Source organism: Trematomus bernacchii, unplaced genomic scaffold, assembly GCF_902827165.1.
Source record: "Trematomus bernacchii unplaced genomic scaffold, fTreBer1.1, whole genome shotgun sequence".
Lineage (NCBI taxonomy): Eukaryota > Metazoa > Chordata > Actinopteri > Perciformes > Nototheniidae > Trematomus > Trematomus bernacchii.
In genome coordinates, this window is record NW_022987714.1 from 13,709,129 (window position 1) to 13,730,886 (window position 21,758).

General features: G+C 41.5%; 1 protein-coding gene across 1 annotated transcript; it reads left to right on the plus strand.

Annotated features, from left to right (window-relative positions):
- The first annotated feature begins 835 nt into the window (after positions 1 to 835).
- Positions 836 to 19,818, plus strand: LOC117491275 (cytochrome P450 2D15-like). The gene is made up of 11 exons (XM_034141171.1): positions 836 to 1,004; positions 9,465 to 9,627; positions 10,261 to 10,425; positions 10,695 to 10,855; positions 11,010 to 11,078; positions 11,615 to 11,719; positions 11,873 to 12,011; positions 13,030 to 13,115; positions 13,225 to 13,326; positions 19,033 to 19,174; positions 19,276 to 19,818. Exons 1-11 carry the CDS (start codon positions 843 to 845, stop codon positions 19,467 to 19,469), a joined length of 1,488 nt encoding a protein of 495 aa, XP_033997062.1. The 5' UTR covers positions 836 to 842; the 3' UTR covers positions 19,470 to 19,818.
- The last annotated feature ends 1,940 nt before the right edge of the window (positions 19,819 to 21,758 follow it).

The window sequence follows — 21,758 nt, forward strand, 5'->3', positions numbered from 1 at the left end:
TGTGTTTGTTTCTCTTAATGGTAGTGATTTTTCTCTCTATAGTTGTTCAAAGATATCATATAGTTTGTAATAGTTACAATTTGGAAAATGTAATAATGTCTAAAAGATCTATTCAAGTTATCAGATCCATGCCTTAGCATTTCGGAATATGTTATTCATTGGAATTCCTCCACAACTTAAATATTTGTTTACAATAGAACAGTTAACTCTCAAAGATGTTGTTTGAACAGTGGGTCAGTAGGCTTGTTATAGTTGTACATGTTGCTAGAGTAGTGCATTAAGCTGACCATAGCTTCAGAGTGAAGAAAACATGAGCATAGAGCATTGGTTTATTTCTAAATTACATTCAGTGTAATCGTTAAAGGAAACAGTTAATTTTTAATGAGAGACATCATATCTTCACTGCAAACTTAGTTTATTGCAACACCAAAAGTAAAGGGCAAATCCAGATCACACTATGGTTATTGGCAAGAGGCATGTCGGTAAAGTTGATTATTTATTAATCCATCTATGTGACCCTTTACTTTGCTCTAGGTTCTGTTATTTTACTATTCAGCCGTTAAATAATAATGAAAGATTGATCACATAATAATGGAGGGCAATGAGAAAATGTTCTGATGGACACGTCTCTAAAGTTCAAGTTGTTTTATCTGTGGAGTCAGTAATGAATTGGGATGTTTGGACTAATCTGCTTGTTGCTGCAGGCTTTTTAGGGCAAATTAATGGTTATGCAACACCTTTTCAGGACACATGATGTGCAAAGGTTGTGTTTGCTTATGAAGCCAACAAGATAAGAGACAAACTTAAACGCTGTGAAAATTCATCAGATTCAGAACTTCATCATGATTGCATCTGTGGTTCTACTCTTGGGAGCTGTTTTGCTCCTATCGCTCCTCTTTCAGAACCACAGGACCAAAGATTTCCCTCCAGGCCCTCGACCCCTCCCCATCATTGGGAACTTGCTGCAGCTCAATCTGGAGAACCCTATTGCGGACCTGGAGAGGGTAAAGTTAAATGATTTTACCAAGAGAAAATATTTTCTGAACATTTGTGCATACCGAATCATGCACTGATGGTTTATATACGTCTAAATAACCTACATTGGTGAAATGATATTGAAATGGTTCTTAATTTGTATATACTGTATATACCCTTAAAGGTAGGGTCAGTAAGAACGGAGAAACCAGCTCGAGTGCACTAGAATTTGAAACTACTCAGCCGAAAAAAATCTGCCCCTTCCTTCAGACTTCCTTACAGAGCCCCTCCTCCAACACACACAAACGCACACATGACCAATGAGGGCACGAGATAAGTTTGCGCACGAGATGGAAAGCTGACAGGCAGGTAGGCCATCCAGTTATTTTAGCCGGGCCGGCTAAAATGATTGGTCGTGCTTTTTACAGTGCCACGGCTTCCACAGATGACATTTTTGTATGTATTTATTGTCAAAGCATTTAATGTATTCATTGCTATCGGGATGTTAAGAGCATTCCATGGAATATAACAAAAAGTGTATCTGAAGTGAATTACCTACCCCACCTTTAATAGTCCCACAGAGGGGAAATGTACATTCTGCATTTGAGCCATCCTAGTGTTAGGAGCTGTGGGCTGCCGTTATGTACGGCGCCCGGGGAGCAGTGTAAGGACTGGTGCCTTGCAGGGACACCTCGGTAGCACTTCCTTCCGGTTCCCAAGCCAAGTCCCTATGGACTTCGCCACCACTGCCCATTTTTGCAATCTGTGTTTTTGTTGTGTGGTAAACCTATTTAAAATCACATTTCCTTACATGTTATTAAGCTGACACTTGTACCCAAAGCCTCTTACATACACATCAATACCAAAGACATGCCTACAGGAGCAATTCTGGGGTTAGATATCTTAATCAAGGATCCTTAAACATGGGGGAGATCAGCCGATAACCCCCTCAAAAGGCTGGTATTTATTAATTTGCTGGTTGGATAAACAGGAATTACATGTTTACTTATCTCGTCTGTCATCATATACTTGGTTCTGTAACAGCATTACATTTCAAACAATAGTACTGTTAGTGTCACGACCTAACACAAACTGGAGAACCCAAATGCACGACCCAGAGACAGTCTTGAATGTAGCAAAAAATGACAGAAAATCCCTCTTAACAGAGTAGGTACTGGATTAAACAAAAATAGCTCACAAGGAGGAAAAAACAAGCGTAACAAAAAGAGAATTCAAGATTAACTTAAGTCTGCAAAAAATAACAAAACCTGACTAAACTGGAAATTATCCTCTCTTGGCTGAAGCCTGGCACGATCATCCATGGAAACAAACGAGGGGTTAGTATGGTAGCCCTTGTTATATCTCTTACAGGCTCCGCCCTCTACTGGACTCTATGGGTACTCCCGTTGATCCTATCATGCAAGCATTCATTCACTGAGACTTTATAGGGAACCGCAGTGACGTGTCCTAAAACCCGGAAGTAAACTTCTTCCGGTTCCTTCAACAAAAATGTAATGCAATTTCTCCATAGGATTTTGGAAAATAGCTCGAAATAAGGTCTGTGGTTGACACACATTTAAGAGACGGATCAAGTTTTGTTTAGTCGGATAATCTCCACATGTCTACCCATCTCTTATCATTTTCGAATCATAAATCTATCGATCATAAATCTATCGATTAGATTTATGATTAGAAAATTATAAAAGTAGGGTATCCTTCCCTCCTTTTATGCGGTGAGATGCGCGCGCATTCAGGTAGGCCCGCCCCGGGGCCGGCTACGTCTATAAAGTCTCAGTGGATGAATGCTTGCATGATAGGATCAAGGGGAGTACCCATAGAGTCCAGTAGAGGGCGGAGCCTGTGAGAGATATAACAAGACGAACTGACACAGGACAGGGGGAGACAGGACTATTTCAACATGAGGTGAGTGGGAACAGGTGGAAACAATCAGGAGCGGAGCAGACGCTGACGAGGGTGGGAAAACACACAAAGGGAGGAAGTAACAGGGCCTGAAATGAGAGACAAGAGGTAAGTACAAAATAAAATAGGAAATGGAAAACGACATGAAACACAGGGACTTGACTAGAGATGAAATGACATAAATAGACAGACATGACGTGAAATAACATGAAAAGACAGACATAACACATAAACATGACTAACACATTTTTTTGACTGCCCAGGCTGATCAGGACGACGATCGTAGAAGTCCCTGATCAGTCTTATCAATGATTAGCGAGGGGGAAACCCATAAGCTCTCCTCAGGACCGTATCCCTCCCATTCGACCAGGTATTGATGTCCTCGGCCCCATTTGCGGACTGCTAGTAGCTTCTTGACCATGTATACCGGGCCCCCGTCGATGATTCGGGGCGGTGGAGGGGCCTTGGAAGCGGGAACCAGGGCGCTCTCCTGAACAGGCTTGATTTTGCTGGCGTGGAACGTGGGGTGGACCTTAAGAGACCTGGGGAGTTGGAGATGCACAGAGACAGGGTTAATAATGTTTTGGATAGGAAAAGGACCCACGAACCTTGGTGCCAACTTCCTGGAATTAACGTGTAGGGGTAAGTCTTTAGTGGATAACCAGACTCGCTGACCCGGTCTGTAGACGGGAGCCGCACGGCGGGAATGATCTGCCGCTGACGTCATCCTAGCGGACGTCCGAAGGAGTGCCTGCCGGGCTCCGGCCCAGACCTTCCGACAACGCCGGACCATGGCGTGCGCAGACGACTGGATGACATGTGAGCTTAGAGGTGTGAGCCCAGTGGATTACCTTGGAGCGTGATGACACAGGAACAAACAAACGATTATTTGGTGCTGGGCTCACAACATTAGCCTGCTTCACATCATTTTCTATCTGCCAGGAGACCGCCCCAACCACACAGTTCAGTGGAAGGATTGCCTCTGGTTCCTTGGCAGTAGGCTCTGGCTCATAGAGTCGTGACAGTGCGTCTGGTTTTCCATTCTGGGTACCCGGTCGGAAGGAAATCGTGAAGTTGAATCTGTTAAAGAACAGAGACCAACGGGACTGACGTGAATTAAGTCTCTTGGCTTTCCTGATATACTCCAAGTTCTTATGGTCTGTCCAAACAATAAAAGGTTGCTCCGCCCCCTCTAGCCAGTGTCTCCACTCCTCTAATGCTGCCTGACCGCTAGCTACTCCTTGTCACATACATCGTAGTTCCGCTCAGCTGAGGACAACTTACGTGACAGGTAGGCGCAGGGATGCTTGTCCTTGGTGGATCTCTGGGACAACACTGCTCCTATTCCCACGTTGGAGGCGTCCACCTCCACCACGAATTGTCGCTGGGGGTCTGGGACGGTAAGAACAGGTGCCGTGATGAATCTCTCCTTAAGAGTCATGAAGGCGGTCTCTGCCTGGGGACTCCACTGAAAAGAGACTTTGGAGGAAGTGAGATTATGCAGGGGAGTGGCAACAGAGCTAAAGTTCCGGATAAACTTACGATAAAAGTTTGCAAACCCTATGAACTGTTGCACCGTCTTCTTGTTGGTTAGTGTGGGCCAATTAGCCACAGCACTAACCTTGGAAGGGTCCATCTGTACCTGGTTGGCGGTTACAATGTGTCCCAGAAAAGAAACGGTGGCTGTGTGAAAATCACACTTCTCGGCTTTGACGTATAGGTGATTTTCCAGTAGCTTCTGGAGAACTTGACGAACCTGTGGAACATGGGTTTGACTGTCCGGGGAAAAGATTCATATGTCATCCAGATATACATACACAAATACATTCAAGAAGTCTCTTAAAATGTCATTGACGAAGGTCTGGAAGACAGCAGGAGCGTTACATAATCCAAAGGGCATGACCCGGTATTCATAATGTCCACTGGGGGTATTAAACCCAGTCTTCCACTCGTCCCCTTCTCTTATCCTGACCAGGTGATAAGCATTTCTGAGGTCGAGTTTGGTAAAGATTTTAGCAGACTGAAGCAGTTCAAACACTGATGACATTAATGGCAGGGGGTAGCGGTTCTTATTGGTAATGGCATTAAGTGGGCTATAGTCAATACATGGCCTGAGTGAGCCATCCTTTTTACTCACGAAGAAGAATCCTGCTCCTGCCGGTGAAGAGGGACGGATGATTCCCACTTTCAGGGAAGACGAGATGTATTCATCCATGGCCGCTCGCTCTGGTCCGGAGATGGAATAAAGGCGTCCCTTAGGAATGGGTGCGCCGGGTAGCAGATCGATAGCACAATCAAAAGGGTGATGTGGAGGTAGTGACAGAGCCTTGGTTTTATTAAAAACTTCTCTCAGATCGTGATAACATGCAGGGACTTCAGACAAATCAGGATACTCATAACCATTAACTGGTGTAGTCTCTGAGTTTTTATCAGACATGATGACTGGGTGAAGTCTGATCGCCGGGGTCTGTGTTATAGCAGGGCGAGGCGAGTTAGGAACCCTACAATTTTGCTCACATTCCCCTCCCCATCCCTTAACTTGGCCTGAGCCCCAATTAATGTGTTGATTGTGTTTTTTTAACCAGGGAAATCCTAATACAAGTGAGTGCTGAGGGGAATTGAATAAATGAAATTGTAACATTTCCGAATGATTCTGAATAACTACCTGAATGGGCTCGGTATGATGAGTGACTTGACACATTAGTCGGCCGTCTAATGCGCTGGCATTGATGGGGTGGGCCAAAGGAATAGCCTTAAGGTTAAGTTGTTTGGCTAGCTCCCAATCTATAAGACTCTCGTCGGCCCCAGAGTCAATCAGTGCCCCTAGTGTGTGTTCTTGGTTATTAACCATGAGCGTTATCTGAGTGGGTGTGCGTGGAGGGTATTTAGAGGGGAATTTGCTCACCAGCGCCCTCCTCATAGCCGGTGAGCGTGTCCTTTTCCCGGACATGCGGCATGCTGGTGACCCTGACGTCCACAGTAAAAACAGCTACCCTCCTGTAGGCACTGCGGCACTGTCTTTCTTCTGGGGAAATCCAGGTACTTCCCAGCTGCATGGGTTCCTCCCGTGCTTGTGGAGGCGCTGTTCCTGGAGTTGCAGAGGCCGGCGGAATCCCTGAAGAAGAATTCCCAGGAGAACGCCCCTGGTGGCTTGGAGGTCTAGGTGTGGCTCGACGCCTCTCTCTCTCCCTCTGAGGCGATTATCCACTCGAGTGGCCATGGAAATGAATGTTTCCAGGTCTTGAGGCAATTCCAACGGGGCCAGGCAATCCTTTATGAAAATTGCAGTACCCATAAGGAGCCGTACACATGCCGCAGTTTTTGCGTGGCTGTGTCTTTAGTTGTAAGCCCAGTGGCGATCTGTTCATCTGTCATACTGATCATACAGTCAATAACTTTGTTGTTATTAGCATCTGGTTAGCTAGCTATGCTAACAAATATAAGAAGCTTTTTCTACAACCAGTGAGGTAAAGACACATTTATATGATCATTATAGTTATACAACATTAAGAGAATAAAGGAAAAACTGGTATAAAATACTATATGACAGTAAAAAAAGGTTGTTATTAATAAACAAGAATACAGTTTAAAAGGAGAGTGATTTGTAAAATATCCATAAAGAAAAAGAAAATCTGCTTACTGTTCCATATGGATATTGAGAGATGTATCCATAGAGCTCTTAATTTTGCTCTCAAAGTGCACCAAATTGATGCTTTTAACTTCAATATTTCACTAACTTCAATATAACTAGAGGAGGTTAGGTCCCCACCCCCCACTTAAATAGTTTGAATCATGTTCACATGGATAGGAAACTAAATACATTTGCACACATCTTGTGTCCATATCTTTCGGTTTTGGTGGTCATGCCACAACCGTGCACGTGCATGCATGCGCGAGTCATGGTAAGATATCTGGATTAAGAGGTTGCTTTTTCTTTGAATGAAATGAATGGGCTGTGATTTTAGTTGAGTTCAATAATGTGTACGGCCCTTGGAGGATGTTGTAAAAATTGAAATGGTCCTTGAGAGGAAAAAGGTTCCCCACCCCTGCTTTATGGGATCTGACAATCCGTTCATCAACGCGGGGGTGTTCCAGCCACTGTCTGAGGCTGCGGTCCGGAATTCTATGGCGTAGTCTATGACTGGGTGAGACTGCATAAGAATCCGGATAGCCTCCCTGGAGGTTGAGGTCTGATCGAACACCCGGCTCATAGTGTCATAAAAAGCGGCATACGACCTGCATATGGGAGAGTCTCGAGCCCATTCAGCCGTGGCCCATGCTGCGGGTCTGCCGGTGAGGTGGGAGACCAAGAAGGCGATCTTGGCTTCCTCGGAAACAAACGCCGCTGGGATCACACTGGACCAGGAACGTTCTGCAGTTTCCAGACTCCCCGGAAAACCTCTCTGGTGATGCCAACCGTAATGGAACAGATGCCGAGCGAACCTCGGCCTGGCCAGCTGCAGGATCGACGGGAGGTGGCACCGTCGGCACAGCTGGACGGGTGATGATTTGGTGAAGCTGTGTCGCCAGCTGATTGACCTGTGCAGTTACGGCGGTCTGCGACAAGCCTCTTACTCCGTGCTCAATGGCTGTTAGCTGCTCTTGGTGCTGGTGGATCAGACTGCCTTGGGCAGATCAGTGCAGTCTGGAGCGCTTTTGGGTCGGCTGGGTCCATCTTTGGTCAGTTCGTTCTGTCACGACCTTAACACAAACTGGAGAACCCAAATGCACGACCCAGAGACAGTCTTGAATGTAGCAAAAAATGTATTTTTAATTTCAAGCAAACAGAAAATCCCTCTTAACAGAGTAGGTACTGGATTAACCTGTTTCACACCTTCCCCCCGGTACCGGGCGGATAAACGCGTCATTTGCAGGAAACAACGTCTAAGGAATCTTAATATTGAATAAAACTATGAATGTGTTATATCCATGTAACGGGAAGAAACTCAGCTAACTGATCTTTTTAATTTTTTTTGAAAAAAAAAACCCACAATGCTAGCACTCAGCCTCTGAATTAGCCTCGATCGAAAAAACGGGACCGACAAAGGCACTTAAACTCACTCATAACTCCCTTATTACTTATCCTAGATGCACAACCAAACACTCTTTTTTGGTGTCCTGGAGACACTGAATCTACCGGTGCCCACCTCAACACTCAGTGATAAACATTCGCGACGCTATCAACGAAAGCGTACATCATCACATGTGGAGCTAAGAAGCTAAACATGTAAATATGGCTTACCTTGGTCAAAAGTGGTCTTCAATGGCATTAAAACGATAAAAAAACGATGCTGCAGTTAATCCATAGGTTCATCTATGTGTCTGTGCCTTCTTTGAAATTATTTCTGATAATCCATAAGCAATACAACTGCGTTTTAGTTTCCAAACTCCAGAAGGAGACATTCCTCCAGTTTAGTTTCGCTTTCCACACGCGAAGCGGCCACATTTTTTCTTTACAACCTGTCTGGGTGGGAGCCTCCTCCTTCGATTCTATTGGCTCTAACGGTCACAAGGGTATGTCAACCAACCAGATCGAGCAAGGGGCGCCAGAGATAGGTCAAATCCACCCAAATGACCCCAGATGGCCCAGTTTTTGGCTAAATCTCTCTAAAAAGGTCAAATTTCACTTGTTTTACATCAATCTTGATACAGGGTACTTATTATATGTTGTACTTTGGATTCCTAAAGCTTTTAGTCTACTAACCCATCATCCAAGGGTAGTTTTCACTATCTGTAAAAAATAATTTTTGGACGGACACTATAATTTACAGTTTTTTACTATGTAAAATCTGAATTTTCTTTAAAATAAAAAACATTTATATTGATTCTGACACTTCTACATCCAACTCACAGGTTTATCATTACTTTGAGAAAAAAGATTATTAATTTAACCCTTTTAGAAGGGAAGATATGGTCATTTGTTCTGGGAATGTCATTTTCGAGCCTGAGACCTGAAAAACAGGCTCAGAGTGGAACAGGTTAAACAAAAAGCAAAAAAATAACAAAATAACAAAACCTGACTAGACTGGAAATGATCCTCTCTTGGCTGAAGCCTGGCACGACCATCCATGGAAACAAACAAGACAAACTAACACAGGACAGGGGGAGACAGGACTATTTAAACATGAGGTGAGTGGGAACAGGTGGAAACAATCAGGGGCGGGGCAGACGCTGATGAGGGCGGGAAAACACACAAAGGGAGGAAGTAACAGGGCCTGAAATGAGAGACAAGAGGTAAGTACAAAATAAAACAGGAAATGGAAAACGAGACATGACATGAAACACAGGGACTTGACTAGAGATGAAATGAGATAAATAGACAGACATGACATGACGTGAAATAACATGAAAAGACAGACATAACACATAAACATGACAACACATTTGACGAGACACAACAGTTAGTTCATTGAATATATCTTTCATTTGTGCTTGAAAATAACATAACTCAACCTAAAGCTACTTCTTCTAACATTAACTTGTTCATAATAACTCATTACTTTGGTTGATGATTGCTCTGTATAAAGGTCAATCACCTAAATCACATTCTTATCTGTCTCTGTCCACAGTTGGCCAAGCGCTATGGTAACGTATACAGCATTTTCATTGGTAAGCGACCAGCTGTGGTCATCAACGGGCTGCAGGCTTTGAAAGAAGCCCTGGTCACCAAAGCGGCGGACTTCTCTGGCAGATCACAAGACCTAATGGTTAATCATGTTGTACTTGTGAAAGGTACATAACAAGGATTAGCCTTTTTCCATGCAGAGTGATTTTTCATTTGTATGCCATACACACCATAACATCTAAACAGAAAGTATGGAGATATAATTGTTTTTGCAGAGAAATAGTTATCAACCAATAACTTAACACTCTAAAACTGCCTACATGTCAGAGTTAAAGGCCTCATAATGGCACCACCTGTTGGCAGCAGTGGTATTATTAGCAAAGTATCAAGTAGAAGGAGTTATTGACTGATATATTATATAAGATTATCTGATTGTTAATACTGATTCATAAAACATTTAAGCAGCCTTTTATGCTTGCAGCTGGTTAAGGTGGAAATAGTTTTAATTACCTTGGATACAGCAAGGTAGTAGAATCCAGAGGTTACCAACATGGGGTCGGGTTCTACTTTCCACTGCTGGGTAGAATAATGAAACTGTGACAAACACCAATCCACGCTGCTGAGAAGAAACACACAAACATGTAAACCATTAGTATATTCAATGTCGATGATGGTGATCCAGTAGGCAGCTCAATAAGCTATTATTGAAAATATAACGTATCACTGAAATTGTATTCACTGTATTTAAAAAGGCTATTTGAAAGTGAATGCAAGTACTAATTTTACATTTTTGCATATAGCTAATGCTCAAGGAGTGATTCTAGCAGATTATAACGCTGCCTGGAAAGAGCAACGTCGTTTTGGTCTGATGACCCTGAGAAACTTTGGTCTGGGGAAGCAGACGATGGAGCAGAACATTCTGAGAGAGACAGATCATATCACACAGCTGATCGAGCAGAGTGTCGGTATGTCCAATTGTCAACTCACAGTACACAGAAGTTGCTTGTTGCATAACTAAACATATAAGTGAGAATGACATCAGGGTCTAGACATCTTTTGAACTCTGTGCTGTGAACCATACTCTTATTTTATTCTCTTACCGCATTTTTAAAAATCATATTATCTGATATTTAGAACATTATAAGTGTTTTTATTATAATATAATACATTATTATAGTGTCTTCACTTTTGTCAAGATCAAGTCCACGAATCATTTTTCATCTGCTTTTTCCAGGTAAAATGATGAATCCTCAGCAGCTGTTCCACAATGCGGCCTCCAACATCATTTGCCAAGTTCTTTTTGCAAGGCACTTTGACTATGAGGATGAGTTCATGAAGTTTTTTGTTGGCCTTTTTCAAGAGACCTCCAAAATATTCAATGGGCGCTGGGGTATGGTGAGTCACATTTTTGACAACAAAACCACTCAATAGAGAGACAAAGAGTCGATGTGCTTGAGATCTTTTTAAAGTAAACATACCATAAAAAGGGTCCTGAATAATGACTTTAAGGAAATCTAAACTTTTTGAAATCTTTTTTTTTTTCATACAGATCTATGACTCTATTCCAATTGTGCGCAACCTGCCACTGCCCTTCCGGAAGGCCTTTGAGTTGTTTAAGGTATTTTTGAAATAGGTTTGTTGACAGACAGCCAAAAAACATGTTTTATTACAATGATAATGGCTTGGAGTTCAATCCTTGGAGTTGATGAGTACCTATTATAGTCCACAGTACAGCTGAGGCTAATAGAAATGGCTTGTAAGTATCTCTTTATGGCCTTATATGCAATCAAAGCCCAGTATAAGTTATTACAATTCATCAATATCTGTTCACAATTGGGTTGCGTTATCTATTAATTATTATAAACAGAAACAACCTTACAGGGTGTTCAATCAGATTATTATGCTACTGAATATGGTATGCTAGGAAATTGCTTTTTCTTCATTTTTGGGCCACTAAATGGCTTGGTTCCTGTTAATAGGTTAAATTGTCAGTAAAGCCTACAAGACAAGACATGTAGGCCTGAAATTCAGAACATTGTTTTGTTTTCAACTGGAACATTTATATGCCCTTAATAAACCTTAAATTATCTTCTTTTTTTTTGTTCTAAAACTTGGTGAACTTGGTTATTCCACCTCAACTATTTTGTTTATCAGGTCGCACATGAGAAACGTTTGGTGATGGTGGCTGAGAACAAAAAGACCAGAATTCCTGGTAAACCGCGGCATTTCATAGACTCTTACCTGGATGAACTGGATAAGGTGTGTGGTTCTTTTCTGTTCATTGGAAGAATTCTGTCCTGAACACCTGGTATAAACTGACATGTTGTTGACCACTAAGACATTTGAGCTTTGAGGAGGTGACAAAATGAACAATATCTACTCACTCTTTCTTTCTCTTGTCAACCTGCATAGAGAGGAGACGATGGCTCGTCATTTTCTGAGGACCAGCTTTGTGCATTTATTTTGGATCTGCACTTTGCTGGGACAGACACGACTGCCAACACCCTGCTGACTGCCTTCCTCTACCTAATGAATTATCCCAAGATACAGGGTATGGCTCTCTATCATCTGTCTGTCTCCACTTTATTTATTCATACTAGAGGCATGGCTAAAGGGATAAAAATGTCAGTCTGTCAGTTGGTCGAGACTCAAAAAAGAATGTATTGATTACTGATCGCCAATACATAGGCCTTTGTGGTCCTGGAAATATATGGACACCTATTGAACGAATTGTCATCAAATGTGGTACAAACAGTCATGGCTTTCTTTATAACATTGCAAAAGGGTCCCACAATAGTAGATTAAACATGTGACCGTTAATCACATGACTGTTCTATTTAACATTGAAAACACAACTGCTTAGTTAGGTTAGAGCAAAAAAAGAAATCGGTAAGGTTTAAAAGATCATGGTTTGGAACACTATAATTATTGCCTACTTAAGTGACGTAGAACGAAAAGTGGTACAATACTTACATAGCAACATCATTACCTTTAGTGACTTATAATACATTAAAATGTTGTTGACGAATGAATTTTGTTCTCCTAAAAACGTAGGTCTCTTTTTGTTTGACCCACAAATCCACAATGACTTCCTCTATAAACAGACTCGTTCAGCCTATATAATACAGACCTTTGCCTTTGATCTTGTCATATTAACTATGGCCACTACACAAACATATAAGCTGCTTGTACATGTGACTTATAGGTCTATATTTTCATATAACAACATCATCCTAGCTCCTAGTAGTGGGTTAAATGCAGAGGCCAAATTTCACTGTGTGTGCTGTGTGCTCTGCATGTGTGACCATTAAACAGGGTTTCATCCTCCTATTCTATCTATCTATCAAGTCAAAAGAAGACGACAACATGACAAGTCCCGTCAATCCATACGTTACTTTAGACGCATGGACACAGAACACATCTGCACTTCATTTGTCTTCAAATATTTGAGAAGCAACAGTTAGGCTGCCATTAAGCACAGTGGGTAAAACATATTGCAATGTTCTCTCTTTCTGTTAACTAAATCTTTGTCTCTCTACATCATAATGTATTTTCTTTGTATTCACCAGAACGCTGTCAGCAGGAAATAGACAATGTTCTGGATGGGAAAAATGAAGCCTGTTTTGAAGACAGGCATCAGATGCCCTATGTGCAGGTATAAGAACATTTTAAAAGTGTCTTTGAATTGTAAAAACGTAGTAATATATCTGGGTTTGAACAACGTTACAGTTTGATGCTCTGCCAGCTGTGTCTCTGTTATACAGGCTGTCATCCATGAGATCCAGAGGGTGGCCGACACTGTTCCTCTCTCTGTTTTCCATTGCACCAGTAAAGACACACAGCTAATGGGATACTCCATACCCAAGGTAAGAGGACAATATTATGTGTCATAAAAATGTAAAAAGCCTTGAAATTATAGCAGTTTCCCTCTGAACACTAAAAGGTACGATCTGCAATACAGGGAATAGCTGATAATATTGATGTGAATTTCCAATTAGCTCCAAGAAATACTATTAAAATCCAAAAATAGACATATTAATAAATAACATATCCTAATTATGTCGATAAAAGAACATTATATTGCCTCCAGAAATATCAATAATTGGTGATAGTTAAATATACGTTTTTTAGCTCATTTGAACACCTGTGAAGAGGACTGCGAAGAGGTATGGTGAAACCTGATGAAATTGGGAGGGGGGGGGGGGGGGGCGGGGATTAGATTTAGATTTCAATATACAAACCTTGGAAAAGGATCAAGAGCAGTGACAGCCATAGTTATGTACAGCACCAGTCAAAAGTTTGGACACACCTTCTCATTCGCATTTATTTTAATTATTTTCTACATTGTAGATTAATACTGAAGACATCAAAACTATAAAAAAAAACACATATGGAATTATCTAGTAAACAAAAAAGTGTTAAACAATCCAGAATATGATTTATATTTTAGATTCTTCAGAGTGGCCCCCTTTTGCCTTGATGACAGTTTTGCACACTCTTGGCTTCTCTCAGTCACCTGGAATGGTTTTCCAACCGTCTTGAAGGACTTCCAAGAGGAGCTGAGCACTTGTTGGCTGCTTTTCCTTCACTCTGCGGTCCAACTGATCCCAAACCATCTCAATTGGGTCATCTGACGCAGCACTCCACCGCTTTCCTTTTTAGTCAAAAAGCCCTTACATAGCCTGGAGGTGTATTTGGTGTCAGGGAATAATTCTGTATACATGTTTACCTTTTGCCCTCTAATGCAGATGCCCAACATGGAGCAGCCGTTATCTCCCTTAAGGAGGGGCTGCCCAAGCATTTTGTTATTGTTATCAGTTCATGACCGGGCAACTCTCGGTCAGAGTTTATTGTTGTGGGGACACTGGAAGACTTCCTTCTCGGGGCTTGTTGACTCCAAGGTGTGAAATCTTCGAGGCCATAGGCGTCAGCTGCAACTGATTCAGTGTCCCCAGCTGTTTAGTCTATCTAGTCAAGAATGTGGATTACCCTCCTCCAAACTAGTTCAAAGGTCTATCCAGAGACAGGCTCTTGAGAATTGATTGTGGCATCTCAACCGTGTGGTCAGACCGTGGCCCGTGACATGTCTTGTGAATTATCCGGCCGAAGCTCCAAATAAAACCTCAGTATTTGCCATCATAGCTCCAGCTTTCCACGTGTCTCCTTTGAGTCCTGACTCCAATTGCTACAGAAGTTTCCCCCACATTTGGTAATTGTCTTTTAAAAACAAAAGATGGTCCCAGTAAGCGCAAACCAGATGGGATGGCATGGTGCTTCAGAATGCTGTGGTAGCCATGCTGGTTAAGTGTGCCTTGAATTCTGAATAAATCACCAACAGTGTCACCAGCAAAGACCCCCCATACCATCACACTTCCTCCTCCATGCTTCACGGTGGGAATCACACATGCAGAAACCATCCGCTCACCTTCTCTGCGTCTCACAAAGACACAGTGGTGGCTGGTACATTTTTCTCCAGGGGGGGCTCTACCAACATTTAAGCAAACTTATACACAAACTCAAAACATAATGAGGTCCTATTCAGTGGCGAGCCGTCAGGGCCCTCTAGGCCCTCTCTGAGGGTCTAAGATATTCTAAAAAATAATATTTGAAAACATTTTTTTTAAAAAGCATTTTTTTCTTTAATATACTTAAAACAAATATTGTTTTAGTTATATTTTTCATTAGTTTTACCAAAATAACTTGATTTAATTGTATTTAAAATAACATTTCCAAAGAAATAAATCCTTCGAATCTGCCTGTTCAGTTTCTGTTGGAATGTGAAGGGTTAAATGCCGTCTCTGCGAGTTATGTGAAGACGGGAGAGCTTGTTGGTCCCTCTGTACATTCACAGAGGGCCCGCTATAGAGAACCGCAGTGACGCGTCCTAAAACCCGGAAGTAAACTTCTTCCGGTTCCTTCGACAAAAATGCAATGCAATTTCTCCATAGGATTTTGGAAAATAGCTCGAAATAAGGTCTGTGGTTGACACATTTAAGAGACGGATCACGTTTTGTTCAGCCGGATAATATCCACATGTCTACCCTACTTTTATAATTTTCGAATCATAAATCTAATCGATAGATTTATGATCGATAGATTTATGATTAGCATAAGTTCGTTCATGATGGCTCATGTCAGTGAGCCATTATTATGCTTACTGATCCCTATCCTGATGACATCGTTGCGAAATTATTAACCAAGTCATTTTCAAGATTGAGTTACAATGATAAATTGGAGTGACAAAGGATCAGCTGCATGACCCCGCCATCAAGTGCTTCATCCAAAAGGACAGGAGGATGGACTTTGTGTTTAAGTGATTTGATCATCATAGGTAGGCCTAAGTCATTTTCAATGTGGGCCGCCGTGCCAACTTAATTCATTTTTAATTGTTACTTAGCTGTGGGTGCCCTGTCATGATAGGTGTTTTATATAAATGGTGTTGTTTTGTGTGGTAGAGGGTCGCTGTCATTGATGCGTTTTGCACCCCGGGCCGTTGTTTTGATATTCCGCTGAGGTATACGCTGTGACGTAATAACTCTACTTTTTTGTTTTTTTTTCGAGGGAAGGGGTGGGGGTCAGAGGGCCTAGGTATAAAAGTCACGGCTCGCCACTGGTCCTATTACAACGCAGGGCTAGCTCAAAGGCACACAGCACTTGATACAGTCTATTATTTTAGTGCCTGCTTTTGTCAACCTCCTTATTATGCTTACTGATCCCTATCCTTTATAAATAAAACCTGATTTGATTTGATTTGATTATCCTGTAGCCCTCATTGGACAGCTGTGTTTACTTTCTTAAACATGGCTAGTCACATAGCATCATCCATGTGGACTCTAGTTTGTTCATGCTTTTTCTGATATGTGTGTACCAGTGGCGAACCGTCAGGGCCTTCAAGGTATTCAGAGAATACCCTGGAACACTTAGATAAAACAAACAAAAAAATCGATTTAATTATATAAATAAAATGCGGCGGCGGGGGGGTGTATGTCTACAGAAGGTCCAGTTGTGATAGACATGGTTCGCCACTGGTGTGTACTGTTCTCTCTATGTGCTGTACTGTCTCAGTGTGAACATAGATTCAACAGCCAGCCAAACTCTTTTGAGAGCCAGGGAATGAGCAGCCATGCTCCTTTATTGACTTATTGCAGTCCACTGACATTCAAACGGAGTGAAACTATAAAAAAAAGATTAACACATAGGACCGCTAAGTATAAACAAGGTAAATATAGCTAATGCTAGCTGTGCAATAAGCATGTATACACAACACAGTCTCACGGCATTTCGTGTTATAGTCACGAAATTAATTTATTGATTCGTGTTCACCAACACGATTTCGCCATTTTTTTCGTGTCACACAGAACGATTTTAAAAGCAATGTAAATAATAACAAATTAGAAGGAAAAAGACATTAAAAAAAATACAGATTTAAGTATTCTGACACAGAACGATTTTAGAAGCAATGTATTTATATTGGTAGTATGTTTCGTGCCTGCACCAAATAATAACAAATTAGAAGGAAAAAAAGATGACATAAAATACAGATTTCAGTATTCTGAGGCTCTGAGCCCCATTTATTTTCCTCACTGACGGCAAAAAAACTCAGACATTATACAATTTAAAATAACAGGGATAGGGTTAGGCTTAGGGTAAGATATTGAGTAAGAACATGTTTTTATGAACCACACAGCTTCTGGTCTTCCAAGACCCGACCGGACAAAAAGACGTGTTGCAGGCACGAAACATACTACCAATAGAAATACATTGCATTTAAAATCGTTCTGTGTGACACGAAAAAAATGTGAAAATCGTGTTGGTGAACACGAATCAATAGATTAAATTAATTTCGTGACTAATAACACGAAATGCCGTGAGACTGGGTTGGTATACAGGCTAGTATGGCTAACGCTAGCATGTATGCTAACGCTACTGTGTATGCCAACGCTAGCGCGAATGCTATGCTTATGTCGCGTTCACACCAAAAAGAGTACTTAGTGCCGGGAACTTTTACCCCCATTTTTAGTGCCTGCTGAGAGATGGTACTATCCTGGGGGAAAAAAGTGCCCCAGTTCTGATTGGCTGGGCGAATTGCAAACCACGCCCCGTAAAACTCTGAAATGTTTTGTAGAGCCGCCATTTTATTATCCTCGCATTAGCATTATTAGCATTAGCATTCGCCCAGCGCACAAACGCAGAGAGACTAACTTATGGCAACACAAAATAAAACATGGGAGCGGTGGAGATGAGGAGGTGTCGGTGTTCTGGCGATTTACTCGGAAGGCTTCAGTAGAAGCTGCTGGGAGTCCCAGCAGCTTCTACTGAAGCCAGTCCCCAACTCCGGGGACTTCCGGCTGGGGACTTCGGGTGGCAGTATACACCGTGGGTGTTTCTCAATCGCGAGTACGCTTGCTTGGTAGCACATGTCTGCCGAGCATCTTGCTTCAGAAGCGAGGTAAGAATACTTCCTGGCATTCGGAAAACGAAGAATAAAGTAGGGTAGACATGTGGATATTATCCGGCTGAACAAAACGTGATCCGTCTCTTAAATGTGTGTCAACCACAGACCTTATTTCGAGCTATTTTCCAAAATCCTATGGAGAAATTGCATTGGTTTTTGTCAAAGGAACCGGAAGTGGTAAAATGCTAACTTACTTCCGGGTTTTAGGACACGTCACTCACTGTGGCACTCTATGGCCAAAGATTTCTGCGCCCCAAGCAGGAAACACGTGACTTATCAGTAACTTTAGACATTGTAAAACAATTTTTATCTATATTTTATCGTAGATTATACATTTAACTGACACCAACTATATAATATGTACCTTGTTCATTTTTTTATAAAAAAATTAAAATATTTTTTAATCACAATCTAGAATGTGGGAAGAGGTGGGGCGGCGCCCTAGCGCCCCTATGGGCCGGCCACCACTGCAAAGACACAGCGGTAGGAACCAACAATCTCAAATTTTGACTCATCAGACCAAAGTACAGATTTCCACTGGTTTAATGTCCATTCCTTGTGTTTCTTGGCCCAAACAATTATCTTCTTCTTCTTGTTCATCCTCAGTAGTGGCTTCTTTGCAGCAATTGGACCATGAAGGCCTGATTCACGCAGTCTCCTCTGAACAGTGGATGTTGAGATTGTCTGACAATAGTCAAATAGGGTTATCCACTGTGCACTAACCCTACCTCTGCACAACACAACTGATGGTCTCAAACACATTCAGAAGGCAACTAATTCCACAAATTGACTCTTGACAAGGCACACGTGTTCATTTTAAACCATTCCAGGTGACTACATCATGAAGCTGACTGAGAGAAGCCAAGCTGTTGTCAAGGCAAAAGGGAGCTATTTTGAAGAATCTAAAATATAAATAATATTCTGGATTTTTTAACACTTTTTGGTTACTTGATAATTCCATATGTGTTCTTTTATAGTTGTGTTGTCTTCAGTATTAATCTACAAAGTAGAAAACAATTAAAATAAACAAAAACCATTGAATGAGAAGGTGTGTCCAAACCTTTGACTGGTACTGCACATCCAGCTCTTTTTCAATTCTTCCTTGTTTGATTTTCAGGGAACCATTATCATTCCTAACCTGTCCTCAGTGCTGAAGGAGGAGGGACAGTGGAAATCTCCCCATGAATTCAACCCTGAAAACTTCCTCAATGACCGGGGAGAGTTTGTTAAACCAGAAGCCTTCGTGCCATTCTCTACAGGTGAGTCAAACGTTAAGCACATTCATAGATTGAAAGATTTATTGGAGGTTTGATTGAAGAAATGTCATTAGGTTATGGAGAATATGCGTTTTTACCTGCAGGTCATCGTATGTGTCTCGGAGAGGTTCTGGCTCGTATGGAGCTCTTCCTCATTGTGGTAACGCTTCTGAGGAGGTTCAAGTTCATCTGGCCAGAAGATGCAGGAGAGCCAGACTACACGCCTGTTTTTGGTTCGACCCAGACCCCTAAACCCTATTCAATGAAGGTGCAGGTCAGAAGTCGGAGGCTATCCTAATACTGATTACATCCTACACAATTCAACACTGGATTGTAAAAAAAAGTGTTTTGATTATTGCTGCACTAATCAATCAATTAATCATGATGTTTAAGGGGTTTACTTGTAGTGACAAACCCTCAGGGGGATTTTATCATGTCTGCAGTTCCCTTCAGCTCTACAGAGCTTTATCGTGTCTTTCTACTTTTTTCACACCTCACACAAAACCTGTTTAATTAAGGCTGCTTTTACACGGGAACGTTTGCGTTTATGCACAGTATGCGTTTTCAAAAAAGTCTTCCGTTCACATGCATTTGTTTCATTTAACGTGTCTGTTCAAACGAGACCGCTGGAAACGCTGTAGTACATATGCCGGGACTGTAAGTGGCGCTGTACTTCCACACGAGACCGCTCGAAAGCGCTGGATACGCTGTAGTACATATGCCGGGACTGTAAGTGGCGCTGTAACTTCCGCCACAAAATACACCAAAAGCAGCGAAGAAGACCCCGGAGCAGCCCTGCGCAATGTTGCCATGGCTACCCTTCTGTTTATGCCCCGCGGTGGATTTAGCAACATGTAGTAGTTCATGTAATTCTCCATGTCCACTTGCTGCTGGTTGTGGTAGAGGAGCTGTAGATGTTGCACTAACATCTGTAGCATGGTCGAGCTGTAGATGTTGTACTAACATCTGTAGCATGGTCAGAAGCAGTAGCACTACTGACAGTAGCTACTGCTAGTGCTACAGCAGTGAGCAGCAGAGGCGGGGAGAGGTGGGGCTATCGTTATTTTGTCAGGAAATATTCGTATAGAGGCGATTACACGGACTCGTTTGACCCCCCAGAGAGTTTCGTTTGCAAATCTATCCACCTTCGGACCCGTTATCGTTTGTGGGGTCCGTTTGTTACGGCCTTGTGTAAATAATAGGGCTATACGTAAGAAACTATGCAGATACAAGCCGTTTCGTTCTCGTGTAAATGTGGCCTAAGTCTCACTGCTCTCATCTACCTAGTTTCCAGACAAAGAAAGTACACTTTTGTGAAGATCAAAGAGCTAAAGCAAAGTTGATTGTACTCACTGTTTTGTTCACAGATGGCACATCATACAGTATTATATCTTATCAGATGCAACTTTTAATCTTAAGATTTTCTAAATTTATGAAATGTACTTCTCAGTGTTTCCTTGTTACCAATGAATATTTTATTTGTTAAACAATGTACATTTTGATCAAATTAATAAATCTAATAAGGATGGAAATTGTTCATTTTCTAAGGATGGTTCATTTCAACATCATGGTGGCTAAAGTTCCAAAACCAACAGAAATTCATCTTTCGGACACTAAATAACTACAGAAAGGTTCTTTGAGGACATCAAACCTGTTGTGAAGATGTCTTATTTGTTTTTTTGGAAATATTGTATTTTGTATCTCCCCTAAATCATCCAGCTAACAGAATGTTACTTGGCTGCATGGGCGGGGCCAGAGGGGTGGCCTGGATCGGCAGGTGCCACCCCTGGAACGTGACGTGGTTAGTCAAGAAGAAGTATTAGTATATGTTTCATCTTCACGTCAAATGCATATTTTCTACTTTTTAATTTCTATTTTGATATGTTTCAAATTTTTGAAATGTTTATTTCTACTCTTTTAATTTCTAATGATGTGCAATGCCTTGTTTTTTATGCTGCTGCAACGCAAACATTTCCCAATTTGGGATCAATAAAGTACATCTTATCTAATAGGAACCAAAAATACAGTTACGTTGAAGTTGCACTCAATTGCATTTTGATAAAGTGCCATTTTGAATAAAACTTTTTTTTACAGGATTCCCTTCAACACATTAACTTCAATGAAAACATTTCTCTACTAAAATATTTTTTTATGGTGATTAATTGTCTCTTTGTTGTAATTTTCTGTCTCTTTGCAGCTGTTTTCCATCTAATTGTAGGACTCTTTAAAGTAAAGACACTACATACCGATATACACCTGAACATCAGCAGGAGAGGACTCTTTAAAGTAGAGACACTACATACTGATATACAGTACACCTGAACATCAGCAGGAGAGGACTCTTTAAAGTAGAGACACTACATACTGATATACTGTACACCTGGACATCAGCAGAAATGTAAACAAAAATCAAATTTTGCTGGTGCTGTTGCATTTAAAATCAAATAGTTGACTAAAACAAACTTGAAAGAAATCAAATACATAGTGTTGTTTTTTCATTTGTTTATATTTATTATGATAATTGTTGAATGTAAACAAGGTAATAAAGTAAGTACTGAAGTAGCTTTAAGTCAGTGTATTGATCAGG